This window comes from Passer montanus, unplaced genomic scaffold, assembly GCF_014805655.1.
Source record: "Passer montanus isolate IOZ18808 unplaced genomic scaffold, ASM1480565v1 scaffold46, whole genome shotgun sequence".
Classification (NCBI taxonomy): Eukaryota; Metazoa; Chordata; class Aves; order Passeriformes; family Passeridae; genus Passer; species Passer montanus.
The window spans coordinates 557,168-571,738 of NW_024369485.1; the positions used below are offsets into that span (position 1 = coordinate 557,168).

Genomic DNA, 14,571 nt, shown 5'->3' on the forward strand with positions numbered 1-14,571 from the left:
TCTGAATGCAAATTAAATAGAAGTCATTGTCTTTCTTCCTTCTGACAACTTAATTGAGCCTTTCCATCAGTCACAGTCGCTGAGCACAGAGCTGTCAGAAGTCTGGCTGGGAACAGCAGAGCTCCTCCTCTCTGCTCCTTTCAATGTGATGGGTCTAACCCCAAGATTCCAGATTATTCAACAAACACAACATGAGACACTGAATATGTGAATCCCCTGTCAGGGCAGGAGAAGGAAAACATCCCTACAACTTCATCTTTGCCACTGGTTAAAGGGATAGCTCCTGCTCTGTAATCCATTTCTTGCTTAGAGGAACAGAGTCACAATCAATTCCCATTTTTTCCAATTTTCCAAATTCTATAGCTGCTGCCCCCAGAGCACATTAAGAAAATCTCTAAGAATTTTCCATTAGAAAAAGGAAACAAAAATCACACTACAAAACACAAAAATAAATGGAAAGATGAAAGCCCATGAAGCCTTGCCATATGCAAATTTATTTAAGTAAAGTATCAGATTATGTAGCTTACATACATAAAGCATTACTCATCACAATTCCTTATAACTATTTCAAATACTCCTGTGCCCTATTAACAACTATCTGCTATCTCTAATTTAAACCAAAATTAAGTTACCAAAATCTGATACCTACAGGCAAAATTCAGCATTCTTCTCTCCTGAATTTTACTTTAGAAACTGTGATTGTAAAAATTATTTCTCATAATGAAAAAAGCAATTACTTCAAAACCACAGCAGAAACACTTTAATTTTTTTTTTCCCAAAGCCAAGAGGAAAAATAAGATTAAGACTAAAAAAAGTGAACTAAAGTACTCAGTCTCTAACACTGGGGTTATTTCAGCTCCAAAACACCTTATCAATATTTATAATAAATATAAAAAATGCCTTTTGAATGTAGGCAGCAAGTTCCAAAGGACTGCAGAGCTTCAGGTACTGTCAATAATTTTTTTTAAGAAACACCTTTATGAAATGTTTAAAATGACATCTGACTGTGAGCCATCTGGGTGGAGAAGCATGCATGCATAACAAGGGTAAGAAAATAAAATTTTAAGAAGTGTACGGCTTTGAATGCTGACTGAAACAACCAAGCTACCCCTCTGTTTTCTCACAGTAAACACAGCATATTATGACAAGAAGAGAATCATACTTGTGATAATAAGTATTATTTTAGCTGGAGTGTTGTAGAAAACAAGAACTCAAAAAACCATTAAGTATGGACTTACTAACATAGAGGTTACAAAAATTAAAAACCTACCAAACCTTAGTTGTTTTTTCCTTCCTTTTAAACCTTTACAGAATGTAAATTGTGTTTTCCAGCTTTATATTCAATTCTAAGTATCAGATATTTATTGCAAGATTGAAAACCTAAATTCTAAGTATTCACATGACTCACACTTAAAGTCCCCAGTCCCTGTAGGGATTGTTACATTGGCTGGAAACAATAAGCAATAATGACCCTTCTTCTGAAGGAGAGGAAAAGAAAAAAAGAGTAAAGAGTAAATAAACATGTTAATACATACAGTTTTAAATTCCTCTTTGCTCAAAAATTTGTTAATACAAGTTGGTTTAAAATGAAATTGTTGAAAATACCACTTACAAAACAGCTCCTGTTCTTTACTCCCAACCATTCTAAAGATAGGCTTTTCAGGAACACACATACACATACACACATAAACCCCTAGGCTGCTAAGCATAGCTGAATGTTGTTAACGTGGAATTATGGAGCAGGGGAGAAGAGGGAAGAATTGTGACTGTGTAATTGTATAGGAGCCATAATAACTGCTTTAGACTCTAAAAGAGTTATGATACAGGTGACCTAAGTATTGGCAGAAATTTTCACTTCCAAGATCACTGAAGTCAAAGAGAAATACGATCCACATTTCGTTGTGATTACACCTTTTTTTTCTTTCTATTCTTCACTTTAGGAAGTCAGATTGAAGGAACATAACACCAAGAGGTAGATATAATTATGTAATTTTTTTTACATCCTCTGTAACAGAACAGTAGAAAAGAACTGCCCATATACAAGGGCTCTCCTTTCACAAACTCTTTCGTCTTTCTGTTCAACACAAAGAAAACAGATTTTTCTAATTGCAGCAGTATTTCACTTGACCTTTTGTTCTTTAAGTTTTCGTTTTTTGCTAAAGGTAACGTGTAGATTATAAAAAAACTGATAGTTCCCACACACTGAGGCATCCAATTTTCCATTACAATCAAAACTGAAACTTAAAATGAAAGTTGAAACATTCATTTGTGACAGATCCCACAGCAGTCCTTGTAATTCTTAATGTACTGAAAGCAATTTTTGGCTTGTAAAACTGTCACTGAAGAATTTAGGTTAATGCTTATCCAGAAATTCCAAACAACGTGCAAGCTTGAAAAACCTTTACATATGACCTTGTAACCCACCAGTTCTCTACACGTACATAAGATAGTTTCTTTTCAGAAAACGATAAACCTTAACTTTTCTGAAAAATCAATGCATATAAACACTCTGTGTGAATGCAGTGCCCAAGTTAAAATAGACTTTAATCAATACCCCTAAGTAATCCAAAATAAACACCACTTAATGACTCTAACCTAACTACTGTCAGACATGGCTACCCAAAAATTTATTAATATTACTGCTCTCTGAAATATATGTGATCCTTGCCTCTCCACACGAGTTTATTTGAATACTTGTATCCTAGAAATGATGAGCAGTTAAAAAATTTAGCTGCTGTATTCTATACTTTCAAATTTATTCAGAAAGTCACAGAAAAAAAACCAAAGAACTGAGAAAATATAATAAAGTCTGAATGTTCCAAATTACTACTTTCAATTAATATCCACTTTGATGGGTACAATTCTGAAGTCTTACAATTATTTTGATCTTAAATTGGTTTAGATGCTTTATTCAGAGATGGAAATAAGAGGTTGTGGTCTAGACAAGAGAAGTGCCATTTCGTGGCACCATTACCCTCCCAGGCCTCCTGCAGACTGTCTGCCACATCCATCTGAACATCATCACCTCTCAGAGGCCTTTCTGCTAAGTGTAACTTTAAATACAAAGAACAGTCAGAACCTCCTGTTCTTTTTTTATGGACTCTGTTTATACTGTTAAAAACAAGAGCAAAACATGTAGCTTGAAATTTAAGTAGATAGAACACTCTTCTGTGGAACAGTTCAGTCAATAAAATGTTTTTCTGCCTTACTCCATGACAGAGACTACATATGTGTATATCAAGGTTTTACAAGAAACTGACTGATTCAACCCTGCTTTAAATAAACCATTTATTCCTGCTAGCATGACCCTTTCCAAAGGATGCACTCCTACCAGCCATGTTTGAATTATTTGACTGAAAACAACATGATATCAAGCAAGACTCTGAACTCTTTTCTTATATGGCTGTTTGAAGAAACACTCACCCATTGCTCCTGTCCATTGGCGGCCAAGCCTGAAGCAACAGGACCAAGTGCTGAAACTCAGACAGACTCTGACTGGACTCCAGAAGCTCCAGGAAGAGATGGTATCGTTTTTCTTCATTTTCAATATCTGTTATCTCCACCTGAAGGATACAAAAACCAAACTAACTAACTAAACCGGATTATTTTTTTACCCCCAGAAATCAATGATTCAAAAGCAATTGAAAAACTAATCTGTAAAGAACATCACTGTTCCAAAATAATGGAGGAAACACCGTGAACATAATTTTCCCAGAAACCCATTTTCTTATCTCTCATTTTCTACTACATGCAAATAAAATGGGAGAACACAGAAGATGTGGAATGACTTAGTGAACATTCCTAGAACAATGTAAAGTCACACAAGCACATTGTTTAGTTCAGAGGATCAGATCTCGGTCTTCTTCAAACAAAAAATCCTTAAATTTGTTTTTCACAATGTACAGAACTATACACACACATTTTCAAAGAATGGCTACGTCCAGTGCTTTCCTAATATGTACTACTCTCCCTCACCCATGAAAATTCAATAGTTCGATCTGAATTTACAGGACCTCATCTTTTCTCACCTAGAAAAGAGCCTTGAAAGATGCTTCTCAACTAATCTTCCCACCAAAGAATGCTTGATAACAAGTAATACAGTATTTCTCTGCACAGGTGTTTGAACCTAAGAAAAACAAAAACCCCACTGCCCTATCAGCTCCTAGACAATTCTCTCTTGGGACAAGTGCCCATCTCTGTTGCAAACCTGCAGCTTTTGCCTGGACTTGAATTCACTCCAGTTGATGACAGGTTCTTTAAAAAATAATTACTGCCTGAAGTTTCACGGTAAAAATATGCAAGGTAAAAGGTCCGACTGTCGAAGGAAGGTTGCTGTAAATGAGAACCAACTTGCTACTAAATGAGAAGTAACTGCTGTTTTAAAGTTTGGCTATCACACCAGGAGGGCTCTCACAAATGGAATAGCAATTTGCTGCCTACCTGAGAGACACAAATTTTTAGAGCTCAACACTTATTTGTTACAATAACAAAGCAATTCCATCTGTACTATTACACAGTCTAATGCTGAACTTTCTTCCAGAGTCCGGAAACTTTCGGAATATCAAACACTTCAGTTTCATCTTATAATTCTGCTGAAGATACACAGCATTAAATGTTAACTTTTCTGTTCTAAGTAGTTCTAAGACATCAAATGTGGACAAAGTTTTCCTTAGTTCTACAGCTACTCTGAAAGATTAAAGATCGCATCCCAATCTCTTCAAAGTGGCTCTGATACATCAAGGGCAAATTTTCAAAAGAGGCTGGAAAACAAACATTACTGATGCATTTATTGAGTTGCCTACATAATCTGTGACTTTAAAATATGTAGTGTTGAAAAACTGTTTTCTTCTGTCTCCAGAGTCTATCTGAAAGAACCATACATTTCAGATAGCGAAAAATGTTTCCTAGATCTGTCCACTTGAAATATTTTTCTTTACTGCAAATGTCAAATAGCAGACATCAGTTACCCACTTGTAATATATACACTTGATAATATATAATAATACTATATATTGAAATGACAAGGTTGAAAAGATAATGGAGATAAACAAGAAAGGAAAAAAGGGATAGAACATGTTAACCTCTAAGGTTCCAAAAAATTCACTGTCTTAGCAAGTTAAGTACTAGCTAGACAACAGAAGCTCTCACACTGCTTACCCATCCCCAAACCACTTTCTCAGCAAAGTAGCTCTTTATATACTGAAACCAAGTACATACCATTCTGGATGGCCCACTGAGTACATTTTACTTCACCGACAGCACATTACTTCAGAACACAGACTAAATGTTAAAATCTTTCTAGTGAGAACCATAAAAATGGGAATAAATGGCAAAGACAGTATCAACACATGAGAGAAGCTGTCAGAGAAGGTCCCCTACTAGTATGAGAGGGTAGATCAGACATCCTACACAACATGAACTGAATTCCATGAATTCTGCCTAATAATGCATCTTTACAGACTTTTTGGTTTACATTTTTAAGAGCTTAATTAATCTAACGCCATAATTTTGTGTTTTGGACTGCTGGATTGTTGCAACATGATTGCTCATGACAGAACACATGCTCATTCAACTGAAGTCAATCAGAAGAATTACCTTTCAATTCTAAAATGACAGAGCATTTCTGCAGCATTTCCCTCTACAATGGCATTTTTTCAAGTCACCTATGTTTCTCAATAAGAGTAATAAAAATTAAGGGAACTTTCTATGATGTTAATCATTTGTGGTTTTTAAGACGACTAGGGAAAAGTCACTCTTTAGATGACATTTTCGATGCATGTCAGTTCCCTTTAACGTAAAACAAGAGAGATTTCAGTGATAGTTCCTTGCTAGAAGGAAGCAATACAGGAAACAGCACGTAGGAATGAGGTTTGAATTTATATTTACAATGTGTGTGTATATACATACATACATGTATCTGGACAGACAGATGGCTCAATAGAAAACACACAGAGAGAACTTAAGTTTTGCTCTGTATTACAGTCTTGGCTTTCTGAGTCTGAGGGACACCACAGTGAGGAAGCAGACACCTCCCACAGCAGAAACAGAGCACGCTCTGTGTAAAATGTAGAAATTTCACTTTCACAAAGTGAAAGCTAGCTGAGCTGCTGTGGTTAGTCTAGTCTGCTGTTTTGTTGTAATAACAGATTTTTAAAAATCCACTTTTAATTGAACACTCTCTTTATAGCCATTTTGGACGATCTATCCAGGTGACTCTTAATGTTGTAACATAGGATTTTGGGACAATATCTCTCTATTTCCCCTTCTTTCTTATTAAAAAACAAAACCCCAAAACATCTTTCTAAACCACTCCAAAGTTAATCATGCCAAGATAACCCACTATGAACAGCTCGGAGCCCTCTTAACACAGGTACCTGTAAAGAACCTGTCAATAAACAGAATAATGAGGCCCACAGCCAGGCATGAACTTCAGATGACCTCAAAGAAATATGAAAAACAAGTGGAGAAAAAAAAAAAACAAACCACAAAACAACAAGAGCAAGGAAAAGGAAAGCAAGGGCTTTCAGTTTTAACAACAGATTTGCTCAATTCTGACTTGATTGTCCTCAGTTTCAGGCAGTCTCTTTGGCAGTAGAACACAGCTGGCATCATGTTTCTCATTAAAGGGCTGTGCAAATATTTACCACAATGGGAAAGTCAATTAGGGGAATTAATTGCAGAAATTATACTCATGATAGATTATAAAGCAAAATACAAATTAAGTAAAGGCAAACCTTATGTTAAACTGTTAAAACACACAATTTCATTATTGAGGGACTACATATGTTCAGAATCAATATACAAACATCTGCATATGTTAATGGTTCCTTCAAAGAATCATACAGGAAATTCACAAAGCAAAATACTGGCTACACAAACAGCATGAGCTTGTCATAGTCTACGAGAGTCAGTGTTGAATTAAAAACTCTGTGCACTTAAAATTTCTTCTCAAACAAATCCAACTTTTCTGCCTTATGATCAAATCTTTTGGACTTACTTTAAATCTTATAAGACTCTTTCCACACAGACTACATCCTATTAGAGGCCCAAAAGATTGAAGGCACTCAGTTTATTGACTTTCAATGCACAAAATTTTCACGCAAAGTGTTCTACAGATTTGTTATTGCTTCATACTCGTCACCTGTGGTACAGATGAAGGAGTCCAAATATGAAAAGTTGCCTCACATGTTAGTTATGTAGCTTCTGGAAACCTTAAGTTTTACAAAAACTGTAAGATGATGCACTTGAAGAATGACAAAGTTAAATAAAACTGTGGAAGTCGTACATAACTGATACAAAAAAGCCTTTGCCATGGCAGAGCGAGATAATGTACCAAACTAAAACACTGCAGAATCAGTGGTTTAGTTTGATACATTATCTCACTCCTGAAATCAAAGTTAGTTTAAAACCAGTATTACAGCAACTTTGGAATGTTGCTGTATCTGAACTTCATCCTTAAGTTATAGCTATCCACTGATGTAATGGTCTCGTGATCCAACAGGACAGACACATCTGATAGACTTGTAAATGCCTGGCTGCTAAAGCTATTTAATTTGACAATCTGGTGCTGACTGACTTGGTTGATGAGAATGCCTTTTGTTTGAAAAAAAATGGAAATGCCAATAAAAAGATCCAGTCAATTCAACCCTCTCCTTCCTCTGAGATAATAGAAAAATGCTATTTTTGTATGAGAATGGTGAGCAGGCAAACTAATGCAGACAGACTCCGACCTCCCTCTCTGCCCATTGGTATCCTGCAAATTCCATTTTTACTCTATGTTAGTGTGACAGAGCCACAGCTTTCATCAACAGATTTTGCTGACTACAAAGGAAATAAATGATAAGGATGTTTATAAATGAAACCAGAAAAATATTTTCACTATAATTGCTTGTTTATTGAGAAAAGCTATATCCATGCCTAAAAGCAACTCCCTGTCCTCAAGGCAGAAAAATTTGCTGTTACCAAGGAATGCAACCAAAAACTTACTGTTTTACATGATTATAAAATTAATTTTATTACATCTACCAGATGGTAAATCTAAGTATTTCAAAATGTGTTCATGTTTAACACTGCAGCATAAATTTGAATTAAAATGACATTGAAAATAGAAACACTAAGCAGGCATTTGACTGGTCTCTTATTGCTACAATAGACAATTGTTCTGCAATTTCTCAGAACTTCCTTGTAAAACACTGATTTTATATACCTCCTCACCCCCCTGTCCAAGCTGTAGTGGTAGAGAATTTATCTGTGCTGCATCTCAAAATAATAGGCAGATGTGACATCAAAGATTTTATTCAGATTTGAGGTAGGGAACACTGATACTAAAACTTCCTTCCACTCATTAGACAGAGCTTAACGTGCTTTAGAAACAACAACTAAAGGATTGGTAGCAATTTGACTGCATTCCTGTAATTGCCATCTTGATGTGCTGTTCATGGCCCAAAAATTCACCAGCCTTGCCCCAAGGAGTTCACAATCTATTTAAGTAAATCAGCAAAGAAAATACTGTCCTTCCTATACAACAGGCCAGTGGGGTTTGGTCACCTAAGAAAGCAGTCCTTCCACTTTCCATGTCAGGCTGTAATCTGTCATTCCCTGCTCTGCTGGTGTCTATGGAGCTACTGAAAGTCTGCACAAATGTAAGTTACTGAAACCTACTTCCAGTACAAGGCTGCAAAGTTAAATGCTTTTTAGAAAAAACATATAAAATTACAAGTTAAATAGAAATTTTGAAGTCAATTATTCCCAATACGAAAACAAACATCAAAAATCAGTAACCACCTCCCCCCAAAAAAACCCCCACACAATCTGCAACACTACATAACTCTTCCTGAAATTGCATAGCTACTGACTCTGTACATCTAAGATTAGGAGCTTTTAAAGGCTATTATTTATTTCATTCTCTTCAAACTGTTTCAAGATGTTAGAAATCCTATCAGCTTTGATGTTAAGACACATTATATACCAGTGAAACAATGCAAAAGCACAAGCACATATTAAACATCTTATTCAAGATTTTCACATGCCAGAGCAACAGAAAACCGTTTTTAAAGGCAAAACCACAAGTGCTATACTCTGCACACACTACCAGCATTCCATTACTTCTAAACTAGGGTTATTTAAAAAAACCCAAAAAATCCAAATTAAACAACTTGCAAATTGTGATTGAGGGGAAAATCCTCCAGGACACAACAGAGTCAGGGTGGGGAGACTAATAACAGGCTTGGAAAAACAAACTACTGTATCATTCAGCCACTGCTCCACCAGCATATGGGCAAGGGCACACAGGATGGAGAAAGTCAAGGGCAAAGAACCTGTCAGCTTTAAATAGGCTGTGTTTTCATCTTACTTTCTCCATCTACCCTGGTTCACATTTTGATAATTCTACTTTCAACCCATTTTGGTAAATGGAAACTTATGTGTAGTAAATCACAGCTGAGAGATGGCAACTTTTAAAAACCAGTTCCACTGGCCTCACAAAATACTCCTGTATAATAACAGGATTTAGCTCTTGTTTAGTGAAAAAACACAACAGCTAAAACATGGTCCAGTTTGCGGCAGATTAAATTCCCTTGCTTGAAAGCAGCTTTTTTGTAGTTATGCTTATGGAGTTTTCCCAGCTAATGCAAAGCAAGTTTTATTAAGGAATAGTTACTTCAAAACAACAAAACCAACCAACAAAACCCCCAACCACATTCCAAGAACTGTGTCAGGGAGGTTTAGGCGGGATATTAGGAAAAGGTTCTCTGCAAGGAGGATGGCTGGGCACTGGAAGAGGCTCTCCACAGAAGTGCTCACAGCACAAGCCTGAGAGAGCTCAAGAAATGTTTGGACAGTGCTCTCAGGCACAGGGACTCCTGGGGTGTCCTGTGCAGGGCCAGGAGCTGGACTCATTGTTCAGGGGCTGCTCTGACCTAGACTGAAAGCCACAAACACGGTCTGACAGACCAGAAGGAAGTGTCTGCTATCAAAGCTACAATCTTAGAGCAATCAATTCGAAATTAAAACTGAAGTCAAGGGTTTTGCATGAACAAACTCAGTGTTCACAACCCGTGCCTTACATCCCAGAGGAGGAAGAACTCTGAAGTCAGGAGTTCTTGCACTTTCCCCAGAGTTGTGCTTCACATAATAAAACTATTATTGAATTCTGAGCACATATGCAAGCTTACTGCATGCAGAAACTAACGAGATGCACATAATAGAACAGGTAAAATCCTGCCCAAATTAAAGCCAGTGTACAAGATAAGCAACTTACGGGATTGAAGTAAAAAAAACAAATCAACAAGAAGCCTACTGGTGATGAATCAAACTAAGGCTCAGCCACATGTTGAGTTCTTATAGAAATACCCAAGAACTTTTTTCTTCTGAAGTGATTTATATATTGTTTAATTCCTTATCTGCTTCATATGCAGCTCACTAAGAAATGCATATAGATTCAATAAACACAAATGTGTTGCCTAATGCATAAAAATGAATAACTTGTGCAGAAAATAAAATCCATTCATTTGTATTCTGCAGGAGACTATGTCCTAATCTGCAAGTACATTTCAGCACAGAGAAAACCTCTGAGGACTGTACACAGATATTGGTAGGGAGAATAAGGGCAAATAATGAACAAAAAAAGATGCATTTGAAAGACTCCTATAGCGAGCTAGATGGAACTGAAAGAGACAAGACTAACATAATTATTTAAATTGTATATTGACTAGGTGTGTGTTAATATATAAAAATTTGGATGCATATATGGTTGAAACTAACACCTGTGCCACATGAGAGACTCGCAGACACGTTAAATATCTTCTGTGTATGCACCAACTACTAATCACTGTTTTGTAATTCAGAATTTATGTATTATATAAATACTCTAACATCGAGCAGAAACAGCATTAGAAGATAAGCCTAGAAATAACAAGATTTTAATCTTTAAGTATTTCTTTTAAGCTGTTAACTCAGAATAAGCCATTTCCTTCATACCATACACAAGTGGTTTTTAATTTTCTCTTCTAATCATCACTACCATCGAGCAGCAGTGCATCCACAAGCTCACAGTATTCACCCCTATGCATAACTGCTGTCTTGATAACCAAAGTCTGCAGCTCTTGCTAATAAAGAAAAATTCTTTTAAAAACTGTTTACATGTAAGTGAAATGTTTTCAGAATTACTACTTCCAAAACATCTTCCTGCAAATAGGCAGGACTAGAAAAGTCAAAGATATATTTCTAAAAAGAAAGACTCCCACTAAACTAAGATACTGTCTTACAGGAACAAGAGGTTGTTGATGTCAACGCCAATTTTAAATAATATTTCACTATTACTCTTTCCAGTTAAAAAAAGGAAAAATTTCTTCTTTGTTTATCCATATTTATGATCTAGGCAGGAGCAATTAAAATGGTTATCACAAAATTATTTAAGCTGTAGAAACTGAAATAAGTGAGTAGCTCTGTTGCAGCCATAAAAATAATCCGAATAGGACAGGCAGCACCTGTCACACCAAATGGCATTACAGAAGCCCTGCAGTTGGTGGTTTTCTTTTTGATTTGATGTAGCTGATGTCCTAGCAGTCACAGTCTTGACAGCTGGGTCCCTGGGTAACAATAGCAGCAATGTGGAAAAAGAACCCCTCACTCTCTCAATCAACATGAAATACCACAAATTCCTATAAAGTAAGAACTATCTTAAGAATATCTGAATGAGGTCCCTCAGATGATACAGAGTTTGCAGATCCTTAAATAAGAATTATCAACTAGCACAATGGCTGATGGAATAAGAAAACTCTTTGGAAAAAAAGACAGCATCTACTGTCACAGTTATTAATAAAAACATACTCATTTAAGATACTAACACAATGCCTAAAGAAAACCAGTTTTACAATCTACTTATATTTTCAAAGGGCTCCAAACAACATTCATGACTAGAAACACTGAAGAGCATAATATACCAAGAGGAAGAAACCAAAAAAAAAAGTGAACAAAAAAAAGCAGTTTATGACCAAATAGTAAAGGTAAAAAGTAGAATTTCTCATGCATTTATGGCTGCTTCCTTGTTTACATAAATTATGTTTTGGGGAGACTGCAAGCATGGAACAGACAAAAATACAGACAAATGACTGTCAAGGCTAGTTTATGTCAAAAAGAAACCTCCAATAGACTAAAAAAAAATCTACGGTAAGTAAACAACTCCATGATGGCAAATAAAATGTAACAATGGTAACACTACTGCATTTTAAAATATGCTAAATTAGTATAATCAAGTCAAAACAGTAACCTGAGCCTCACTGAATGAAATCCAGAGACCTCTGGTTGATGTACAGATGAAGTCAAGAGAGCAATCAAGGTGCTGGGATGCGTAACCATGGAGTGTTAATTTCCACAAGGACAGCATATTCACTTCTCCAATTACCTTTCTCAGAGGGTGTACTACATATCACAGTGGGCTCTGAGATAGAGAGGATACTTACAGAAAGAAAAAGCTGTGGAGGAGATGTAGTGACTGGAATTGGTTACTGAGAGTAAACAATACAATAAGGGGAAAAGTGTAGTGAATAGAGAATTTGATTTTCTGGATTTTAATATCCTAAAAAAACCATAGAACTTAACAAATCACATAAAAAGGTTGAGTCCTAGAAACACAGAATGCTTTGGGATGCAAGGGACCTTAGAAATCATCCAGTTCCAACACTCCTGCCATGGGGAGGGACACCTTCCACTACACCAAGTTGGTGAAAGTCCCTTCCAAAGTTGGCCTTAAAATACTCCCAGGAATGGGGCATCCACAACTTCTATGGACAACCTGTTCCAGTGCCTCACCACCCTCACAGTACAGATTTTTTTTTCTACCACCTAGTTTAAACCTACTCGCTTCCAGTCTGAAGCCAAACCCCTTGTCCTGTCACTTCAGGCTCTTGTAAAAAGTCCTTCTCCATCTATTTTGGTGGCTCCTTCCAGGTGCTAGAAGGCCATATTTAGGTCATCCCAGAGCCTTCTCTTTTCCAGGCTGAGCAATCCCAACTCTCTCAGCCTTTCCTCACAAGAGAGGTACTCCCTCCCTTAAATCATTTTGGTGGCCTCCTCTGGACTCGCTCCAATAGACTGACAGCCTTCTGTGCTCATGGAGACTGTGCTCATGGATAAGGCACTGGAGGTGGGGTCTCACCATAGCAGAGCAGAGCAGAGGGGCAGAAACTCCTCCTTCACCTGTTGCCCACACGGCTTTGGATGCAGCCCAGGGCACCTCTGGCTTTCTGGGCTGCAAGGGCACATGACTGGGTCCAGTCCCTCACCCACAGCACTCCCAAGTCCTTCTCAGTCAGGCTGCTCTGGATCTGTTCATCCCCCAGCTTGGACTGACACCACGGGTTTCCCCAGTCCAGGCACAGCACCAGCACTTGGTCTTGTAGAAACTCATGAGATTCCCATGGGCCCACTTTCAGAGCTTGTCCAGGTCCCTCTGGATGGCATCCCTCCTTTACAAAGTTTCAGCATGTTTTGTCCTCAGCAATGCATGGTGTGTCCTAATGCTGAAAATTTAGCAAGGAATACTCAAGGTTGAATCACAGTTTATCCACTGATTTCTTTGAAATGTAATAACAGAAGTTTGATTATTTCGCTAATAAGCCCTTATTTTTTCTGAAACTGGGATCAAAACTGAGTATACACTGTTTCAACCATTCTGCACTTAAATCTTCATTACAAAAGACCTATGAGAAAAAGTGAATCATCCACCATCAATCCACTCCAGAGCATTCTTATCTTCCTCTGAAGCAACTGCTACTGGTCACAGAGCACTGCAGTGCTCAGGGCTCAATTCAAAACTTGTGTGCACTCACGCTATGCTGCTTTTCTCTCCACTTTGTCTTATCTGCTATACTTGTGTAGTTAATGGAAAATATTTCATTTGCATCTAAAAGTATTTAATAAATCATACACACTACGATTTATGTTCCCCGAAAAAAAAAATCACGTTTTCATATGGATAAATTGCATCTTCAAGGAATGGAAATTAGTGTTTTAAAATATTAATTAAAACTTAAATTAAATTTCTTAAGCCTAATTTTTATGCATTACCAGTAGGGAAACATTGTCTCTAGAATTATAAACAATATCATAACAAATTTACTCAGAGTTGATAGGAACATAAATCTTTCTTCTAATTAAGCATTTTTCACAAATAAAAGATGGCTGAGAATAAAACAGATACAGCTCCTTCACTTTTGTTTTGCCAGATCAAGCTAAATACAGGTCATTGTTACCTGATAAATGTCTTCAGTGAAATGGCTTCTCATGTTTAAACCATTTCTCTCTGACATGAGAAAATGGGAAAAAGCTGAAAATCACTGGACATTGACATTCCCATTGAGACCATTCTGAAGGAACTAGTATGAAGAAACACCATTTTTCATTAACAGATTTTTCATTGCACATTTTTCATTAACAGGGAAAAGATGAACAAAGCAGCAATGGAGTCCTGACAGTCACCCCAAGTTCTCAGAAAGTCAATGCAGACATTACTGAGGTTGCTGAGACACAAGTTTGCAGATGCCATACATCAACTGCCACAGAGGCAGGAAG

At 36.9% G+C, this 14,571-nt stretch overlaps 1 protein-coding gene across 2 annotated transcripts in view; it reads right to left on the minus strand.

Annotated features, from left to right (window-relative positions):
• NBAS (NBAS subunit of NRZ tethering complex) overlaps nucleotides 1–14,571 on the minus strand; it is a 161,691-nt gene that overhangs the window by 16,211 nt on the left and 130,909 nt on the right. For both annotated transcript variants that reach the window (XM_039721603.1, XM_039721601.1), the window contains one exon: nucleotides 3,424–3,563. In XM_039721603.1, the coding sequence (XP_039577537.1) occupies nucleotides 3,424–3,563 (140 nt within the window). The remainder of the gene's footprint in view (nucleotides 1–3,423; nucleotides 3,564–14,571) is intronic.